Source organism: Bubalus bubalis, chromosome 11, assembly GCF_019923935.1.
Source record: "Bubalus bubalis isolate 160015118507 breed Murrah chromosome 11, NDDB_SH_1, whole genome shotgun sequence".
Taxonomy (NCBI): domain Eukaryota; kingdom Metazoa; phylum Chordata; class Mammalia; order Artiodactyla; family Bovidae; genus Bubalus; species Bubalus bubalis.
This window is the reverse complement of record NC_059167.1, coordinates 910,640-932,288: the sequence shown is the minus strand read 5'-3', so window position 1 is coordinate 932,288 and position 21,649 is coordinate 910,640. Positions and strand designations below refer to the sequence as shown.

At 45.0% G+C, this 21,649-nt stretch overlaps 1 protein-coding gene across 5 annotated transcripts in view; it reads right to left on the bottom strand.

The window, feature by feature from the left end:
- TTC7B (tetratricopeptide repeat domain 7B) overlaps positions 1-21,649 on the bottom strand; it is a 278,267-nt gene that overhangs the window by 190,243 nt on the left and 66,375 nt on the right. For all 5 annotated transcript variants that reach the window (XM_044924610.2, XM_045161998.1, XM_045161999.1 and 2 more), the window contains exon 4: positions 8,726-8,856. In XM_044924610.2, the coding sequence (XP_044780545.1) occupies positions 8,726-8,856 (131 nt within the window). The remainder of the gene's footprint in view (positions 1-8,725; positions 8,857-21,649) is intronic.

The window sequence follows — 21,649 nt, the reverse complement described above, 5'->3', positions numbered from 1 at the left end:
CTGACCACCAAAGAACTGATGCTTTTGAACTGTGGTGTTGGAGAAGACTCTTGAGAGTCCCTTGGACTGCAAGGAGATCCAACCAGTCCATCCTAAAGGAGATCAGCCCTGGGTGTTCTTTGGAAGGAATGATGCTAAAGCTGAAACGCCAGTACTTTGGCCACCTGATGCAAAGAGCTGACTCATTGGAAAAGACTCTGATGCTGGGAGGGATTGGGGGCAGGAGGAGAAGGGGACGACAGAGGATGAGATGGCTGGATGGCATGACTGACTCGATGGACGTGAGTCTGAGTGAACTCCGGGAGTTGGTGATGGACAGGGAGGCCTGGCGTGCTGTGATTCATGGGGTCACAAAGAGTCGGACATGACTGAGCGACTGAACTGAGCTGAACTGAACTGAATCCTTTCAGATGTTAAAACATATCATAAAGAAATACTTATTAAATAGTGTCATGCTGGTTCAGTATAAAATTAGTAGAACAAAACAGGAAAGCCAGAAATGACTACTGTGTCTAAAATTTTACTAATGACTTAAAATATATAACAGAAAATATGAAAATGGAAAGATAACATCTTCTTAAAGTGGTGCTGAAATTTGAGGAAAACATTAATTTGGAGTCATATCTAATGTTACACACAAAAATAAATTTCTCCAAGAAGATTTTGGAAATTGAAAGTTCTTTTTAAAAAATATGGAAAATGGCTGAAAACTTTTTAAAGGCTAGAGAAGGTTTATCCCAATATTTCAGCTTTAAAACTATGAAATAAATGTAATAAAAAGATAATCAGATTCAACTATTATATACAGATTTAAAATATATGAACAATTTAAAAATGGAAAATTACTGATTGGGAAACTATTCAGAGCAAACATGATAAAGGGTTAACATACTTATGATGTAAAAGCTTCATTCAAATTATAAGAATAATACTAAATACAAAAATCAGACAGAAAGTATAAAGAGACAAAAAAGAAATATAACGAGGTTAAACATAAAGTTATCACATGACCTAGCAATTCTAGTCCCAGGAATATAGTCAAGAAATATGAAAACACTTGTCCACACAAAATATTATATGCAAATATTTGTAACAGCATTATTGCAACAGCCCGAAGTAGAAACCATCCGAACGATGCATGATGCATGGATAAAGGCAGGGTACTACATTCTCACAGAGGCACAGGGTTTGGCTGAAAAGAAATGAGGTAGCGGTGTGTGCCGCCACACGGATGGCGCTTGAAACACTGTGCTAAGCCAGAAAAGCCAGTCACGGAAGACCGTAGGCTACCAGGTTTGATTTATAGGAAATGCCCAGGATATGAAGTCTATAGAGACTGGGAAAACTGACAGCTAATGGGTACAGGGTTTCTTTGGGGGTGATGGGAATGTTCTGGAATTAAATGTGGGTGATGATTCCACAAGTCGGCGACCACTGAAAACTGCTGAATGGACCAAGTCTATGGTGTGTGAATGATATCTCAATAATGCTGTGATTTAAATTAAAAAAGAAAAGATGGAAAGAATTTCAACCTGACTAATAGGAAATGCAGACCAAAACTGCAAGGTACAGGTTTTACCCAGCGCATTGGCAAAGTAACTTTGAAACAAATGTAACCCTGTCAAGACTGCAAAGCAACCACTACCCTTCTGCACTGCCAAAGGCAGGAGAGGTCAGTGTGACTTGCAGAAAACAACTGTACAGCACATGTAGTAACGAGAATGTCAGTGACCCACTTCCGGGAACCGGCCCTCAGGAAACAGTGCAAAGCAAAGGAAAGGCTGCCTGAAGGAAGGTGACATCACAGGTTATAACTATAAAAACAGTTTGTAAAACAGGTTATCCCCAGCTTTAAGTGAATTACATCACGGAGGCCATCCACTTAGTAATGTATTATATAGTCATGAAAATAAAGTTTTTGTTTGTTTTTGGTTTTGGAAAAGGTTATTTTGATGCAGACCATTTCTAAAGTCTTTACTAAATTTGTTGCAATGTCGCACCTGTGTTATGTTTTGGGTTTTGGCCACCAGGCAGAGGGGACCTTCGCCCCCTGACCTCGGATCAAACCTGCGCCCCCTTCCTTGGAAGGCGAAGTCTTCACCACTGGATGGCTAGGGAGCACCCCTCTTTGAAGTGTGGACATAATGCTGACTGAAAAAACACAGACACAGAACACTTTAACACTATAAAATTATGAGGCAAAGACTGACAAGAGCGTGAAAAAGTTAAAATCAGCGCCCGCTCCTTTCTGGTGTCTAGGCTGAAGTCTGTCACCGCCGCGTTTTCCAGCCAGTGAGGTGACAGGCTCAGACTCAGAGCAGCGTCCTGGCTGGCGACTTGGCGTTTCCTTCAGGAAGTGATTTGTTTAGATGTGCTCCATGAAGCCTGCTCAGGCTACACTGAACAGGCGGGAGAGGGAGAGGCTGCCTCGAGTGGTCAAGCCCGAGGCACAGCCAGGTGGGCTCGCGCCACGTGCTGCCTTCCGTCAGCGCCACTGAGGACTTCTCCCAGGACCTCCGCTTCAGTTCCAGACACACAGTGGCCTTCGTCTAGGCCAGCTGTGAATCCGCCACCCCCACCTGTCACTGCGCCCTCCTGCCGGGAGGCCTGAACCACCGGGGGCGGACCACGTGGCCAGGGCACGACCCCGAGGAGCAGAGGGGTTCCGGCGGCCCCGCGACGTCCACGCACCAGCTGTTTCTTCTCCAAACTCCAGGGCTGGGAACAGCCCATGAAGGGATCTGTGGGTGTCCCGTAATTCAGCCTGAACTTCGTTTCTAAAACAGGGTGTAAAGGAATGAACTGTCAGCAGAAGGTAAAGTTCCACCCGGGCACAGCTCCTGCTCAAGAAAGCCACCCCCGGCCGGCCGACGCACGCCGAGGACAGACGGGTGATTTCACCAGCCAAAAGCAGGGCTCGTGTTATTAACGGTAGGCGAGGGTGAAGTCATCTTTATTCCTATCATGGCGCCCCGAGAAGCAGATAAGTTTATTTACTGTTGGCCTAATGCCACCTGATCAAGGCCACTCCATGTCATTTCCAACTATTCTAATTTGATTCGTTTGACTCAATTATTCTATATGCATAATTCTGAAGGTATCTTTTATTCCCCTTTGGAGAACAATCTGTCAGAGAAAATTATTAGCAGATGTCTCCGTGACGCGACAAGGACAGCGCTGAACACACACTCCATGCCCGCGGCTTGCAGGCGCCAGGCTCCCGCGGCCCTGCCTCCACGCTGGGAGCAAGCAGCGAGACCCCTCCGTGGCAAGCCCTGTCACCCTGCGTGGAAAGCACTGGAGGCCGCTGGCTTTCCCCCTGAGACAAGGCAGGCGGTATTAACCCTGCCGTGAGGATGGAAAGCTGAAGCTCACAGATATAAACAACTGGGCTAAGGTCAAAGGGCCAGGTGAACAGAGATTCAGAATCCAGCTATGATGGGGACTCCAGGCAAGATGCTGTCCATTAGCTTCCAGACAAAAAACACAAAACCAACTTCTCCTGAAAAAATTACTCAATAAGTAGCTCTTTAAAATTATTGAACATTTTCAATAAAACAGCATTTTTTAAATACTCTATATTTCTACGTAAATATCTGAAATCTTCGAGGGTTGGGAAAGATTCCACCACCAGGGGACACAGGAACAGATAATGCCAACAAAACAAACATTTCCCAGGCTTCCCTGGTGGCTCCGTGGTGAAGAATCCACTTGTCAATACAGGAGACAGAGGTTCTGTCCCTGAGTCGGGAAGATCCCCTAGAGGACGGAACGGCAGCCCCTCCAGCCACTAACCCCAGGCGAGGGCCTGGGGAATCCCATGGACAGAGGAGCCTGGCGGGCTGCAGTCCACAGGGTGGCAGAAGAGCTAGACACGACTTAGTGACTAAAGAACAACAACCAACAAGCCCTGGGACACACGCGAGCTAACCCGGCTCACGCTCACGGCAGCCGCAGAGCAATTCTTAGCGCTACTTTGACAGCTGAGGATTCGGGGGCAGCACAGGGAGGCTGAGTAGCTTCCCCGGGGCCCCGCAGCTCCGGGGTGGCCAGGCCAGGATTCCAGGCCAGGCTGGTCAGTGCCCCGCGCCCTGCTGCTCGTCACCGCACAAGTCAGCCACCAGCGGGGAGGGGGCCAGCCCTGCGCGAGGAGCCCCTGCCCTTCAGGAAGCACACGGGCTAACACCACTGAACACACCAGCTTTCAGAAAAACCCGGAATGAGGCTGCGTCAGAAACGCAGACCGGTGGCTCTGGATTATGAAAAACCATTCTCCACAACATTCCAATCTGTCCTCAAACGTTCACCCCCAGTCTTTCCTTGCTAGTGAATAATATTAAGAGCCAACACTAAGAAATACAATGCCCAGAGGTTCTGGCACACGGAAGTTGCGTCGCTATGGAATGGCTGGGAAATGAGGGGGAACCGCCGCAAGACTGCCTTGCCCAGCAGAACTAACACGGGAATGGGGCATGTAGGGTTTTCTACTTGAAAGGTCGCCTACGCAGAAAAGTAGAGCACTATACCTAAGCTGGCCCGTCTTTTACTTCTTTCAGATTCTTTTTCCTAACATTTATTTTCAATTTAGCTTAATTCTTAAAAGTTATTTAAGTTTAAAAAAAAAAAGGTCAAACGGGTAGCTCCTGCGTAGCACCCATTGTCTTGCCTCCTAAAAGCTCTTGAACATTCACCAAGGCCCCGTGGCCACTTAAGGAAGGTCATCTTTCCTCCAGATTTCTCATTAATCACAGATACTTTTTGAGCATCTACCACAGTCAAAACAGATGTTTGATTCATTCCGTCTCTCTCATTGCTAATATTGCAGCTTCCTGGGTCAGGGGTGGCCCAAAGTGGTATCTGATGAAAGAAAACTCATCCTGGAAAATCAGAGTCAGAAATGGGGACGTCACTCACATACCCTGAAACTGAACCCTGAGCCAAGGGATGCTGCTTCCCCCACGCTCCTGAGAGCAACGGCTTGCTTGGCCAAATGTTACTGAGCACTGTCTATATCTAAGGGTGTAAGGACCATAGGATCCACGTTTATGGGCAGCAGGCCGGGATAATGAAGTGATGATGAGCTAGGTGTCAGAAAGGCTGAGTTCTGATCCAAGCTTTGGCCCCAACTTCCTGTGTGTCCGTGGGCTCTCCGTTTCTGGGCCTCCATCTTCTCGAAGTCTAACATCCTGTGATCACCCTTTTCTCAAAACTGTGAAAAATATTTATTTTAAATCCTACAATTATATGGAAGGGGAACTAAAGAGCCTCTTGATGAAAGTGAAAGAGGACAGTGAAAAAGTTGGCTTAAAATTCAAAATTCAAAAAATGAAGATCATGGCATCCGGTCCTATCACTTCATGGCAAATAGATGGAGAAACAGTGGAAACAGTGTCAGACTTTATTTTTCTGGACTCCAAAATCACTGCAGATGGTGACTGCAGCCATGAAATGAAAAGACGCTTGCTCCTTGGAAGAAAAGCTATGACCAACCTAGACAGCATAATAAAAAGCAGAGACATTACTTTGCCAACAAAGGTCTGTCCAGTCAAAGCTATGGTTTTTCCAGTAGTCATGTATGGATGTGAGAGCTGGACCATGAAGAAAGCTGAGCGCCGAAGAATTGATGCTTTTGAACTGTGGTGTTGGAGAAGACTCTTGAGAGTCCCTTGGACTGCAAGGAGATCCAAACAGTCCATTCTAAAGGAAATCAGTCCTGAATATTCCTTGGAAGGACTAATGCTGAAGCTGAAGCTCCAATACTTTGGCCACCTGATGTGAAGAGCTGACTCACTGGAAAAGACCCTGACGCTGAGCAAGATTGAAGGCAGGAGGAGAAGGGGACGACAGAGGATGAGATGGTTGGATGGCATCACCTACTCAATGGACATGAGTTTGAGCAAGCTCCAGGAGATGGTGAAGGACAGGGAAGCCTGGCGTGCTGCAGTCCATTGGTTGCAAAGAGTCGGACACAACTTAATGACTGAACAACAACAGCAAAGATTACATAAGTCTCCTTGATGGTCTGGCTAAAGAGCCCAGTGGTGAATAGGTGGTTCTAAATGAATACAGGAGGTAGTACCCCCAGATCTGCCAATCCCCATGTCACTAAAGACATACAGACGAACCTCCTTTCTCCAAGCCAGGAGGAGGTGGCTGTACCTGACAACAGAGAGTAAAGTACAAAATAAGGTCCCCCGCGTGTCAAGGACTGTGCGGGTCCACTAGAACCACTTGGCTGGGGCAAGCAGACTTCTCTCCTCCCAAGCACTGGCTATCAGGGAGGCAGACGGTGAAAATCATGTGGATGTTAAAAGCAAGCTGCATGATCATTTCTCTAAAGATTGTATCATAAATTCTGAATAACAAATAATTCCTTTCTCACAGCAGACTTCTGACAGAACAACATCTTGGCAAGACAGCCAAATATCTTCCTGAATTCCTGGACATCATGAACTACAGTTTATAAGCCATCCTGGTGTGAGCCAGGCCAGACACCTCTCCCTTGGCCCTCTCCCCCGCTTCTCTGAGGCTCTCACCTTGCCCTCCCTGATCCTGAAGGGTAATTCTGATCCTCACCACACACATCAGCACATTACAAAAAGGAAACTGCTTCCAGTCTGTACATTTACAAAAGAACAAAAACTATTAAGACCTCGGTAGTCCTTCTCTATTCTAATCCCTGGTGGCTCAGACGGTAAAGAACCTGCCAGCAATGCAGGAGACCTGGGCTTGACCCCTGGAGAAGGAAGATCCCCTGGAGAAGGATATGGCAACTCACTCCAATACTCTTGCCCAGAGAATTCCATGGACAGAGGAGCCTGGCGGGCTACAATCCATGGGGTCAGAAAGAGTCGGGACACGACTGAGCAACTAACATTCTAATCCTTAAGCAGACAGAGAACCCATAAATTGCTGGGAAACAAGATTCAGACCAAACCCAAAGTCTCACAGAATTTCTAATCACTTCAAACAATCTTGCAGGAAACACTTCTGAGTCTGAAGGGGGAAATATCAGGATCAAGCCATGGTGAGAACACCAGGAAACTCTGGGAAGGCCAGACATGGGTAGGAACTGCTGCTCTTGGTAAAATGTGTCATTTAGCAAGAATCCGATACGCTCCTGCATCTGGGTCTTTTGCAATCCCCACAGGAACTCCACGAAGTAGGCATCCATTATTTTGCTCCTTTTACAGATGGGAAAATTGAGGCTGAGAAGTGAAGGCATAACTACAAAGGTCAGAGCTAAAAGACAGGGATCCTTCTAAACAGAAGCTGCCCACACCTCCCCAGCCTCAACCAGCCTTCAGCTTCCTCTGCCTGAGGGTGAGAGCTCAGGGCCCCTTGCTCACACGTTCTCTGCTTGCGTGGCCTCTTGCTCATGTGTTCTCTGCTCACGTGGCCCCTTGCTCACACGTTCTCTGCTCACAGGGCCTCTTGCTCACGTGTTCTCTGCTCACGTGGCCCCTTGCTCACACGTACTCTGCTCACAGGGCCCCTTGCTCATGTGTTCTCTGCTCACGTGGCCTCTTGCTCACATATTCTCTGCTCACAGGGCCCCTTGCTCACACGTTCTCTGCTCACGTGGCCCCTTGCTCACGTGTTCTCTGCTCACAGGGCCCCTTGCTCACACGTTCTCTGCTCACGTGGCCCCTTGCTCACGTGTTCTCTGCTCACAGGGCCCCTTGCTCATGTGTTCTCTGCTCACGTGGCCCCTTGCTCACACGTTCTCTGCTCAGGGCCCCTTGCTCACGTGTTCTCTGCTCACAGGGCCCCTTGCTCATGTGTTCTCTGCTCACGTGGCCCCTTGCTCACATGTTCTCTGCTCACGTGGCCCCTTGCTCACACGTTCTCTGCTCAGGGCCCCTTGCTCACATGTTCTCTGCTCACATGGCCCCTTGCTCATGCGTTCTCTGCTCAGGGCCCCTTGCTCACGTGTTCTCTGCTCACGTGGCCCCTTGCTCACGTGTTCTCTGCTCAGGGCCCCTTGCTCACGTGTTCTCTGCTCACGTGGCCCTTGCTCACGTGTTCTCTGCTCAGGGCTCCTTGCTCACGTGTTCTCTGCTCACGTGGCCCCTTGCTCTAGTGTTCTCTGCTCGCATGGCCCCTTGCTCACGTGTTCTCTGCTCACGTGGCCCCTTGCTCACGTGTTCTCTGCTCACGTGGCCTCTTGCTCACGTGTTCTCTGCTCACGTGGCCCCTTTCTCACGTGTTCTCTGCTCACGTGGCCTCTGATCAGCGGTTGGTTTCATCTCCACTTCATCAGTGAACCACTGACTGCTGGGAGTAAACCGTCCCAGATGACCCAGGTTGGTAGAGAGTCCCCACTGACCTCTGGCATGACCACTGAGCCTCCCGAACCCCAGATGTACTCTGCATTGGTACACAGTCCATGAACACAGCCCATGTACGTACAAATACAGCTCAGCCTGTTTTGCCTAAGAGAACAGGGATGAGCAGCCAGCTTCGGGGCACTGAGGACATAAATAGATGTATATTGTCATTTCTGTTCAGAGGACATTAAAATGCTTCCCAAACACTGACCTGTCTATTTTCACAAGGAGCCACATTCACCAGCATATTCTCCTTAGTGTTTAAGAATATAAGCAAAGCTTTGCACCCAGAGACAGGCAAGTTGAAGGCTTCCAGAGGTCGATCACAGTTCTGTATGATGTGGTTTGAACTTTTAAAATATCACCAACTGAACAAGCACATGAGCCTCACTCACCCTTTCTATCTCCTGGAGGTACAGGAGGGCGATGTCCCCCGCCTTCTCATAGCAGGTGATGATGTCCTGCTCCCGGTCCACGCGGAGACTACTGGTAGAAGAAGAAATAGGCAACTTCTCTAAACAAAGTCCTAAAAAAAATCAACATACAAAAACCGGGTGAGTTGTTTTTTATGGGACTTAATTTTTTAGTATTACTCTAGAGAGCCAGATACTAGGGGCAAAGCAGATTCTCTGCCCTCTCTAAGAACAAAATGGAACATCAAAACAGAGCACCAGAAAGAAAATCCAGAGGTTACGGATCAAAGAGGCCCCTCAGCATACAGAAAGCACCATTTGACTCTGACATCCAGGTTGAGAATTTGATCAGGTACTTCACCAGGATCCCATTCAGACCTAACAGAGCTTCTCATTCAACCATGCCCCAAGATCCTTAAAGAATTTTATAAGTAAGGACAGCAAGGCTAGGGCTTCTGAGGTGGCTTAGTAGTAAAGAATCCATCTGCCAAGCCAGAGACATGGGTTCGATCCCTGGGTTGGGAAGATCCCCTAGAGGAGAGCACGGCAACCCACTCTAGTGTTCTTACCTGGGAAGTCCCAATGGACAGAAGAGCCTGGCAGGCTACAGTCCATGGGGTCACAAACAGTCAGACACGACTGAGTTACAAAGCAACAAACAACACAGTTAGGCTAATAGCACAAAACAAGGTAAAGAATATGTCATGTCTTCTACAGTGTATGCTTAACTGATTGAATATAAAACATTTCTAAATACACTCAGGAGCCAGGAGTCAGTTACCAGGAGAATCTTCCAACTCTTGGCCTAGATTTCTGCAGTAACAACACTCCAGACCAGCTCTCAGTTCCAGGCCAAGAAAACACCCAGAACCTTGCAGTGTGGGCCCTTCTTTGGAGATAGAGGAGATACTCCTTGCCAAGAGAGAGTTCAGGCCTGCGATGGGTTAGGAAAGCATGAAAGGCTGAAAAATGACAATGCCGAGAGGAGCAGCTGTTGCCTGAACCCAGCATCAAACTCAGCTGCTGTCCCGGGCAATCAGCCTGGGCCCGTCACGCTCCAGGTCTCCACCTACAACTGGAGGCAGAGAGGGAGCCCCACAGGGAGGGTTTGTGCTGCGCCAAGTGCCCTGGGATACGGGGAGACACACTCAGTGCACACGCAGCACTCCATGCAAGACTCTGAGAGAAGCGTCCACACTGACAGGGTCAGGACCTGCAGTCGGAAGGGGCCTGAGAGGTTTCCTGGCAAACGCACTCATTATATAGACGAAGAAGTTGAGAACCATCGAGGGAATGTAAGAGATTTGCCCCAAACCTGACAGGCAGTTCACAGCACAACAGAGATCAGAACCCGGGTCTTCAGCCTCCAAAGCTCCTCCTCCTACCTACTAAGGGAGCTGCTGACTTTCAGAGTAGGTACCACTGCAGAGGGGGCCAGACAAGCCAAGGGCAGCAAGTGACCCAGAGCCCCTGTGCATCACTGTGAGAATGGCCCCGTCCCAACTGCCCTTAACAAACGACGGCAGTCCCCTGGCTGTCGAAGGTGACGGGAGACGCTGTGCTCCACGGGAAGGAGAAAAACCACTTCCATCCGCAGGGAGCCAACACTGAGGACGGCCTGCCTGGGCGCTTAGAGGTGACAACTTCGTCACAGAAGGTGTGGACCAGCCAAAGATTTTGCTGCAGGTTAACAAAGATTTATTGAGGTGAAATTGGCATATTAAAAACTGCATGATGTTTCACCATGATTTCTTTAGTTTTTATTTATTTTTTATTAACTGAATCCATCATTTACATTAGGGTTCAGTCTTTGCATTGTGCAGGTCTATGAGTTTTAGCAAACAGAGCATCATGTTTCCACAATCACAGTATCATACTGACACCATCAAGCCAATTCACGGCCCTAAAAATGGGATCTAGTCCTCCAGCCCTCCTCCTGAACCCTGGCAACCACCCATCTTTTCACTGTCTCTACAGTTTGGCTTTGTCCAGAATATCACATAATTGCAATCATACAGTATGTAGACTTTTCAGACTGGCTTCGTTCACCTGGAAATATGCTGTTAAGATCCCCTCATGTCTTTTTGTCGGAGAAGGCGATGGCACCCCACTCCAGCACTCTTGCCTGGAAAATCCCATGGATGGAGGAGCCTGGTAGCTGCAGTCCATGGGGTCGCTAGAGTTGGACACGACTGAGCGACTTTCCTTTCACTTTTCACTTTCATGCATTGGAGAAGGAAATGGCAACCCACTCCAGTGTTCTTGCCTGGAGAATCCCAGGGATGGGGGAGCCTGATGGGCTGCCGTCTATGGGGTCGCACAGAGTCGGACACGACTGAAGTGACTTAGCAGCAGCAGCAGCAGCAGCAGCATGTCTTTTTATAGGCAGATAGCTAATTTCCTTTTGTTGCTAAGTAATATTCCGTTTATTCATTAATCTATTTAAAGGCATCATGGTTGCTTACCAGTTTGGGGAATTATGGGTAAAGCTGCTATAAACATTCACATGCAGCTTTTTGTGTGCACATCGTTCTCAACTCCATTGGTAAATACCAGGAAGAGGAACTGGTGGATTGTATGGTAAGAATATGTTTGTATGAAATATCTAAGTAAATCTATTTTATTTACAAATAGCTTTGTAAGAATAAATATCACTTTTAGCTTTGTAAGAAACCACTAAACTGGCTGTCTTCCAAAGTGGCTGTACCGTTTTGCATTCCTACCAGCAATGGGTGAGAGTTCCTGTTGCTCAGCATCCTTGCCAGCATTTTATCATTGTTTGAATTTTAGTCATCTAATATGTATAGTGGTGTCTCACTGCTGTTTTAATTTGCAGTTTCCTACGGACATGTGATATCGATTTTTTAATGCTTATTTGCCATCTGTCTACCTTCTTTGATAAAGTGTCTGGACAGATCTATTGTCATTTTGTCAAAAAGATTGAGTCATTTGTCTTCTTACTGTTGAGTTCTGAGTTCTTTATATATTTTGGATACAAGTCCTTTATCAGATTTCTATTTTGCAAATATTTTCTGTCTGTGACTTCATTCTCTTAACCCTGTTTTTCACAGAACAAAAGTTGCTAATTTCCTTAACGTTCAACCTGTCAATTTTTTTTCATGGATTGTGTTTTCGGTGTAGTCTCTAAAATGCCGCTACTAAATCCAAGGTCACCTAGACTTTCCCGTGTGTTATCTTCCAGAAATTTTATTTAGTTTGGAATTCAGATTTAGGTTTACAATCCACTGTGAGTTAATATTTATGAAAGGTACAAGGATTTTGTCCATATATACACATATATTTAGCATGTGGATGTCCACTTTTTTTCAGCACCATTTGCTGAAGAGACTACCTTTCCCTCATTGAATTACTTTTGTTCCTTTGCCAAAAATCAGTTGATGACAGTTGAGTGGGTCTTTTTCTGGGCTCTCTATTCTGTTTCATTAATTTTTTAAAAATATTTATTTATTTGGCTGCGTTGGACCTTGTAGTTGAGGCATACGAGATCTTTGTTGCATCATGTGGCATCTTTCGATGCAGCTCACAGGCTCCCTGGTTGTGCTCACAGGCTCCCCAGCTGTGGTTCAAAGGCTCCCTGGTTGTGACTCACAGGCTCTCTGGCTGTAGTTCACAGGCTCTCTAGGTGTGACTCACAGGCTCCCTGGCTGTAGCTCACAGGCTCCCCAGCTGTGCCTCATAGGCTCCCTGGTTGTGGCTCACAGGCTCCCTGGTTGTGGCTCACCAGCTTAGTTTCTCCACAGCATGTGGGACCCTGATTCTCCTAAACCAGGGATTTGGGATTGAACCCTCATCCCCTGCCTTGCAAGGCATATTCTTAACCACCTAACCACCAGTGAAGTCCTTTATCGAATTTTTTGTCTATTATTTCAGCAATCTTATGCTGTCTGGATTACCAATGTACAGTGTATCATTTTTAAGGAATAGCTCTATTGAGACAATAATTACATGGCATAAAATTCACTCATTTTAAGTAAAGTTCATAGAAATTAAATCATATGTCATCTTTTGTGTTCAGTTAGTATGTTTTCAATGTTCATCCAAGTTACAACAATATCGATTTCTTTTCACTGCTGATGATATACCGCATTTCATCTCTCCATTTGCTAGTAGTGGGCAGTGGGGTTGTATCTCTTTTTGTCCATAATGAATAACGCTGTCATGAAAATGCATGTATGATTTTTGTGTGACCATGTATTTTTAATTCTCTTGGGTAGATACCTAGAAGCAGAAGTGTTAGGTCAGATACAAAATTTACACTTAACTGTTTAAGAAACATGCCTTCTAAAGTGGCTATACCACTTTCCATTTCCACCAGCAATTCATGAGGATTCCAGTTTCTCCACATTTCGGTCAACACTGGTCATCGTCTGTTGTATCAAGCCGTCTCAGGAGGTGTGAAGTGGCATCTCAGTGTGGTTTTGATGTGCATTTCCAAAATGACTAGTGACGCTGACTCTTTGTGTGCATCTTCTTTGGCGAAATGTCTGTTAAAATCTTTTACTTGTTTTTCTTGGGTTGTTGGTTTTCTTATCATTGAGTTTTGAGAGTTCTCTATGTGTTCCGAACACAAATCCTCTATCAGATATGTGATTTGCAAATATTTTCTCTCAGTCTGTGATTTGTGCTACTTTCTTTTTTTAAAAAAATTAGGGTGTCATTGCTTTTCAGTGTTGTGTTAGTTTCTGCTGTACACGATGCATCGGCTATATTCCATAGGGATATTCTGTATGTATCCCTATGCTCCTTCCCTCCTAGGTCTCCATCTGCCCCCCACCCTCCATCCCACCCATTTAAGTCACCACAGAGCACCAAGCTGAGCTCCCTGCGTGATACTGCAGGTCCCCACTAGCTATCTGTTTTATACATGGTGGTGTATATGTATCAGTACCAATCTCCTTTAACATGTCTTTTGAAGATTAGAAATTTTAAATTTTGACAGAGTCAAATTTATCAGTATTTTCTTTCATAGATTGTACTTTTAGTTTCATATCTTTAAAAGCTTACGAAGATTTCTTCTAGGCCTATAAATTATTTTAAATTATTTTTTGTACATGTTGCAAAGTATGGATCAAAGTTTACTTCTCTGCCAATAGGTATCTGGATGTTGTGGTACAATTTATTGAAGCTTCTCCTTTCTCCACCGAATTGCCTTTCAGTTCAGTTCAGTTCAGTCACTCAGTCGTGTCCGACTCTTTGCGACCCCATGAATTGCAGCATGCCAGGCCTCCCTGTCCATCACCAACTGCCGGAGTTCACCCAAACTCATGTCCACCGAGTCAGTGATGCCATCCAGCCATCTCATCCTCTGTCATCCCCTCCTCCTCCTGCCCCGAATCCCTCACAGCATCAGAGTCTTTTCCAATGAGTCAACTCTTTGCATGAGGTGACCAAAGTATTGAAGTTTCAGCTTTAGCATAAATCCTTCCAAAGAACACCCAGGACTGATCTCCTTTAGAATGGACTGGTTAGAACTCCTTGCAGTCCAAGGGACTCTCAAAAGTCTTCTCCAACACCACAGTTCAAAAGCATCAATTCTTCAGCTCTCAGCTTTCTTCACAGTCCAACTCTCACATCCATACATGACCACTGGAAAAACCATAGCCTTGACTAGACGGACCTTTGTTGACAAAGTAATGTCTTTGCTTTTTAATATGCTATCTAAGTTGGTCATAACTTTCCTTGCAAGGAGTAAGTGTCTTTTAATTTCATGGCTGCAATCACCATCTGCAGTGATTTTGGAGTCCCAAAAAATAAAGTCTGACACTGTTTCCACAGTTTCCCCATCTATTTTCCATGAAGTGATGGGACCAGATGTCATGATCTTCGTTTTCTGAATGTTGAGCTTTAAGCCAACTTTTTCACTCTCCTCTTTCACTTTCATCAAGAGGCTTTTTAGTTCCTCTTCACTTTCTGCCATAAGGGTGGTGTCATCTGCATATCTGAGGTTATTGATAATTCTCCCGGCAATCTTGATTCCAGCTTGTGCTTCTTCCAGCCCAGCATTTCTCATGATGTACTCTGCATATAAGTTAAATAAGCAGGGTGACAATATACAGCCTTGACATACTCCTTTTCCTATTTGGAACCAGTCTGTTGTTCCATGTCCAGTTCTAACTGTTGCTTCCTGACCTGCATATAGGTTTCTCAAGAGGCAGGTCAGGTGGTCTGGTATTCCCATCTCTTTCAGAATTTTCCACAGTTTATTGTGATCCACACAGTCAAAGGCATTGGCATAATCAATAAAGCAGAAATAGATGTTTTTCTGGAACTCTCTTCCTTTTTCGATGATCCAGCAGATGTTGGCGATATGATCTCTGGTTCCTCTGTCTTTTCTAAAACCAGCTTGAACATCTGGAAGTTCACGGTTCACGTATTGCTGAATCCTGGCTTGGAGAGTTTTGATCATGTCCTTTTCATTATAAGGGACTGGAATGCAAAAGTAGAAAGTCAAGAAACACCTGGAGTAACAGGCAAATTTGGCCTTGGAATACAGAATGAAGCAGGGCAAAGACCAATAGAGTTTTGCCAAGAGAACGCACTGGTCATAGCAAACACACTCTTCCAACAACACAAGAGAAGACTCTACACATGGACATCACCAGATGGTCAACACCAAAATCAGATTGATTATATTCTTTGCAGCCATAGATGGAGAAGCTCTATACAGTCAGCAAAAACAAGACCAGGAGCTGACTGTGGCTCAGATCATGAACTCCTTATTGCCAAATTCAGACTTAAATTGAAGAAAGTAGGAAAAACCACTAGACCATTCAGGTATGACCTAAATCAAATCCCTTATGATTGTACAGTGGAAGTGAGAAATAGATTTAAGGGACTAGATCTGATAGATAGAGTGCCTGATGAACTATGGACTGAGGTTCCTGACATTATACAGGAGACAGGGATCAAGACCATCCCCATGGAAAAGAAATGTGACTTCACATTCCAGGATGTCTGGCTCTAGGTCAGTGATCACACCATCGTGATTATCTGGGTCCTGAAGATCTTTTTCGTACAGTTCTTCTGTGTATTCTTGCCACCTCTTCTTAATATCTTCTGCTTCTGTTAGGTCCATACCCTTTCTGTCCTTTATCGAGCCCATCTTTGCATGAAATGTTCCCTTGGTATCTCTAATTTTCTTGAAGAGATCTCTAGTCTTTCCCATTCTGTTGTTTTCCTCGATTTCTTTGCATTGGTTGCTGAGGAAGGCTTTCTTATCTCTCCTTGCTATTCTTTGGAACGCTGCATTCAGATGCTTCTATCTTTCCTTTTCTCCATTGCTTTTGGCTTCTCTTCTTTTCACAGCTATTTGTAGGGCCTCCCCAGGCAGCCATTTTGCTTTTTTGCATTTCTTTTCCATGGGGATGATCGTGATCCCTGTCTCCTGTACAATGTCAGGAACCTCAGTCCATAGTTCATCAGGCACTCCATCTATCAGATCTAGTCCCTTAAATCTATTTCTCATTTCCACTGTATAATCATAAAGGATTTGATTTGGGTCATACCTGAATGGTCTAGTGGTTTTCCTTACTTTCTTCAATTTAAGTCTGAATTTGGTAATAAGGAGTTCATGATCTGAGCCACAGTCAGCTCCTGGTCTTGTTTTTGCTGACTGTATAGAGCTTCTCCATCTTTGGCTGCAAAGAATATAATCAATCTGATTTTGGTGTTGACCATCTGGTGATGTCCATGTGTAGAGTCTTCTCTTGTGTTGTTGGAAGAGTGTGTTTGCTATGACCAGTGCGTTCTCTTGGCAAAACTCTATTGGTCTTTGCCCTGCTTCATTCTGTATTCCAAGGCCAAATTTGCCTGTTACTCCAGGTGTTTCTTGACTTTCTACTTTTGCATTCCAGTCCCCTATAATGAAAAGGACATCTTTTTTGGGTGTTAGTTCTAAAAGGTCTTGTAGGTCTTCATAGAACCGTTCAACTTCAGCTTCTTCGGCATTACTGGTTGGGGCATAGACTTGGATTACTGTGATATTGAATGGTTTGCCTTGGAAACGAACAGAGATCATTCTGTCATTTTTGAGATTGCATCCAAGTACTGCATTTTGGACTCTTTTGTTGACCATGATGGCTACTCCAGTTCTTCTGAGGGATTCCTGCCCACAGTAGTAGATATAATGGTCATCTGAGTTAAATTCACCCATTCCAGTCCATTTTAGTTCACTGATTCCTAGAATGTCGACATTCACTCTTGCCATCTCTTGTTTGACCACTTCCAATTTGCCTTGATTCATGGACCTAACATTCCAGGTTCCTATGCAATATTGCTCTTTACAGCATCTGACCTTGCTTCTATCACCAGTCACATCTACAGCTGGGTATTCTTTTTGCTTTGGCTCCATCCCATCATTCTTTCTGGAGTTATTTCTCCACTGATCTCCAGTAGCATATTGGGCCCCTACTGACCTGGGGAGTTCCTCTTTCAGTATCCTATCATTTTGCCTTTTCATACTGTTCATGGGGTTGTCAAGGCAAGAATACTGAAGTGGTTTGCCATTCCCTTCGCCAGTGGACCACATTCTGTCAGACCTCTCCACCATGACCCTCCGGTCTTGGGTGGTCCCACACAGCATGGCTTGGTTTCATTGAGTTAGACAAGGCTGTGGTCCGTGTGATTAGATTGACTAGTTGTCTGTGATTTGGTTTCAGGGTGTCTGCTCTCTGATGCCCTTTCGGAACACCTACTGTTTTACTTGGGTTTCTCTCATGTTGGACGTGGGGTATCTCTTCAGGGCTGCTCCAGCAAAGCGCAGCCGCTTCTCCTTACCTTGGACGAGGGGTATCTCCTCACCGCCGCCCTTCCTGACCTTGAACGTGGAGTAGCTCCTCTAGGCCCTCCTGCGCCCGCGCAGCCACCGCTCCTTGGACGTGGGGTAGCTCCTCCCGGCTGCCGCCCCTGGCCTCATGCAGGGGGGTAGCTCCTCCCGGCTGCTGCCTCTGACCTCGGACATGGGGTAGCTCCTCTCAGCCGCCCCTGCGCCGTCGCCGTTGAGGCCTGGCACTCTCGGCCGCCGCCCCTGACCTCGGGCAGGGGGGAGTAGCTCCTCTCAGCCACGCTTCTAATGGTAATGGCAGTAGTAGATAAATGCAAAGGACCGCGCAGCAGAAGTGTGCCAGCTGCGATGGACCACGCAGAAGCATGGCTGAGAGGAGCTACCCCACACCGCGAGGTCAGGGGCAGCAGCTGAGAGGAGCTACCCCACGTCCAAGGAGCGGTGGCTGCACGGGTGCAGGAGGGCCTAGAGGAGCTACTCCACGTTCAAGGTCAGGAAGGGCGGCAATGAGGAGATACCCCTCGTCCAAGGTAAGGAGAAGCGGCTGCGCTTTGCTGGAGCAGCCCTGAAGAGATACCCCACGTCCAGAGTAAAAGAAACCCAAGTAAGACAGTAGGTGTTGCAAGAGGCATCAGAGGGCAGACACATAAACCATAATCACAGAATTGCCTTTACACTTTTGTGAAAAAGAATCAGTTCTAATGAGGTGGATGAAACTGGAGCCTATTATACAGAGTGAAGTAAGCCAGAAAGAAAAACACCAATACAGTATACTAACGCATAAAAATGGAATTTAGAAAGATGGTAACGATAACCCTGTATGCGAGACAGCAAAAGAGACACAGATGTATAGAACAGTCTTTTGGACTGTGTGGGAGAGGGAGAGGGTGGGAAGATTTGGGAGAATGGCATTGAAACACGTATAATATCATGTATGAAACAAGTTGCCAGTCCAGGTTCCATGCACGATACTGGATGCTTGGGGCTGGTGCACTGGGACAACCCAGAGGGATGGTATGGGAAGGGAGGAGGGAGGAGGGTTCAGGATGGGGAACACATGTATACCTGTGGCAGATTCATTTCGGTATTTGGCAAAACTAATACAATTTTGTAAAGTTTAAAAATAAAATAAAATTTAAAAAAAATCAGATGGGCATAAACGTGTGAGTCTATTTCTGGACCCTCTATTCTGTTCCAATGATCTATTTGTTTATACTTATGCTAATATTTGTTTATACTTATGCTAACCCTCTCTTGAAATGAAACGAGTTGCCAGTCCAGGTTCGATGCACGATACTGGATGCTTGGGGCTAGCGCACTGGGATGACCCAGAGGGATGGTATGGGGAGGAAGGAGGGAGGAGAGTTCAGGGTGGGGAACACATGTATACCTGTGGCAGATTCATTTTGATATTTGGCAAAACTAATACAATTATGTAAAGTTTAAAAATAAAATAAAATTAAAAAAAAAAGAAATTACCATATCTGTATAAATCTTGAAAAGTAGTGTTCAGATCAGATCAGATCAGATCAGTTGCTCAGTCGTGTCTGACTCTTTGCGACCCGTGAATCGCAGGACGCCAGGCCTCCCTGTCCATCACCAACTCCCGGTTCACTCAGACTCACGTCCATCGAGTCAGTGATGCCATCCAGCCATCTCATCCTCTGTCATCCCCTTCTCCTCCTGCCCCCAATCCCTCCCAGCATCAGAGTCTTTTCCACTGAGTCAACTCTTCGCATGAGGTGGCCAAAGTACTGCAGTTTCAGCTTTAGCATCATTCCTTCCAAAGAAATCCCAGGGCTGATCTCCTTCAGAATGGACTGATTGGATCTCCTTGCAGTCCAAGGGACTCTCAAGAGTCTTCTCCAACACCACATTTCAAAAGCATCAGTTCTTCGGCACTCAGCCTTCTTCACAGTCCAACTCTCACATCCATACATGACCACTTAGTGCTCTAATTTTGTTCTACTTTTTTAGCTATTCTTAGTCCTTTGCATTTCCACATAAAATTTGCAGGTCAATTTCATTAAAAACAAAAACAAAAAAAAAATGTGGCTGGGATCTTAATTGATTCATGTTGAATTTATAGGTGGATTTGGGGAGAACCGAGATCTAAGCAGTATTGAGTTTCCCAACCTGTGTACAGAGCATGTCTCTTCATTAACGTAGGTCTTTACATCTCTCAGAAATGCTTCGTAGCTTTCAGTGTGCATGCCTTGCAAATCTTTTCTCAGATCTACCCTTAAGTAGTTCATATTTATTATGCTGTTATAAGTGGTATTGTTTTAATTCCTTTTGTTCATAGCTAACATTTAGAAATATAATAGATTTCTGAATATTGGTCTTGTGTTCTATAACCTTGCTAAATTCATTTATTAGTTCTATACAATCACGTTGTTTGTAAATACACTTTCACTTCCTTCCTTCCCATCTGGATGCCTTCTATTTCTATTTCTGCCTTATTGCACTACCGAGGACCTCCATTACAATGTTGAAAAGAAGTGGTGAGAACAGACATCCTCATCTTATTCCTGATCTTAGGGAGAAAGCATTTAGTCTTTTCATACTAAGTTTGATGTTGCAGTTTTTCATAGATTTCCTTTACCAAGTTGAGGAAGATCCCTTGTACACCAATTTTGCTAAGAGTTTACATCAAAAATGGATGTTGGAATTTCTTGAATCCTTTTTCTGTGTCTATTGAGACAATCATATGACTTTTTCTCTTTTAGTTTTTCAATCTGGTGAATTGCATCTACTGATTTTCAAATGTTAAACCAAACTTCCAGTCCTGAAATAAGTCCCATTGATGATGATATATTATTCTTTCTTTATATTGTTAGAGTTGATGTGATAAATTTCTTGTTTGGAAATTTTTTCATCTAGGTTCATGAGGAATATTTGTCTATAATTTCCTTGCAACGTCTATCCTGTTTTGGTATTAGGGTAAGTCCTTACCTAATAAAATGACTTGAGAAGTATTCTCTTCTCTTCAATTTCCTGAAAGAGTTCATTTGGAATTATTTTGTTCTTAGATGTTTGGTAGAACTTACAGTAAAGCCATCTGGACCTGGAGTTTTCTATGGGGGAAGCTTTTTAACAACAAATTCCGTTTCTTTGACATAGGATTGTTCAGATAATCTCCTTGTTCTTAAGTGAGCTTTGGTAGTTACCTTTTAAGCCGTCTGTCCTTTTCTCCTGAGTTGCTGAATGTATTGGATCCGTGTTGTTTATGATGCTCCCTGATCCTTTCAGTGTCTGCAGCATCCCCAGTGGTGGCATCTCTCTCATTCCTGATATTGGCAGTTTGTGTCCTCTGTTTCTATCCTGAACAGTCCTCAAATGGTTTTGTTGAAATTCTCAATAAAGATCTTTTAATTCCATTGATTTTTGTTTCACTGATTTTTCTCTGTTATTTTTCTATCTTCTACTTCATTGACTTCTGCTCTGATCTTTATTATTTTCTTCCTTCTGCATTACCTTGAACTTAATTTACTCTTCCTCTTCCAGCCTCTTAGAGTATAAACCAAGGTATAAATTGGAAACCTTTTTCCTTTCCTAGTATAGGCATTTTGTGTAATAAATTTCTAAGTACTACTTTAGCAGTTTCCTACAAACTTTGATACATTGTGGTTTTATTTTCTTTCAGTTCACAATACTTTCTAATTTAACTTTTGATTTCTTCTTTAAAAATGTGTTATTTAGTTTCTAAACACTCAGGGATTGTCCAAAGATCTTTCTGTTATTGATTTTTAAATTAATTCCATTATGGTCTGTGTCCTTGGATAGCAAAGACATCAAACCAGTCAATCCTAAAGGAAATCCACCCTGAATATTCATTGGAAGGACTGATGCTGAAGCTGAAGCTCTAGTACTTTGGCCATCTGATGCAAAGTGCTGAGTCATTGGAAAAGACCCTGATGCTGGGAAAAACTGAGGGCAGGAGGAGAAGGGAGCAACAGAGGATGAGATGATTGGATGGCATCACTGACTCAATGGACATGAGTGTGAGCAAACTCTGGGAGATGGTGAAGGACTGGGAAGCCTGGAGTGCTGCAGTCCATGAGTTACAAAGAGTCAGACACGACTCAGTGACTGAACAACAA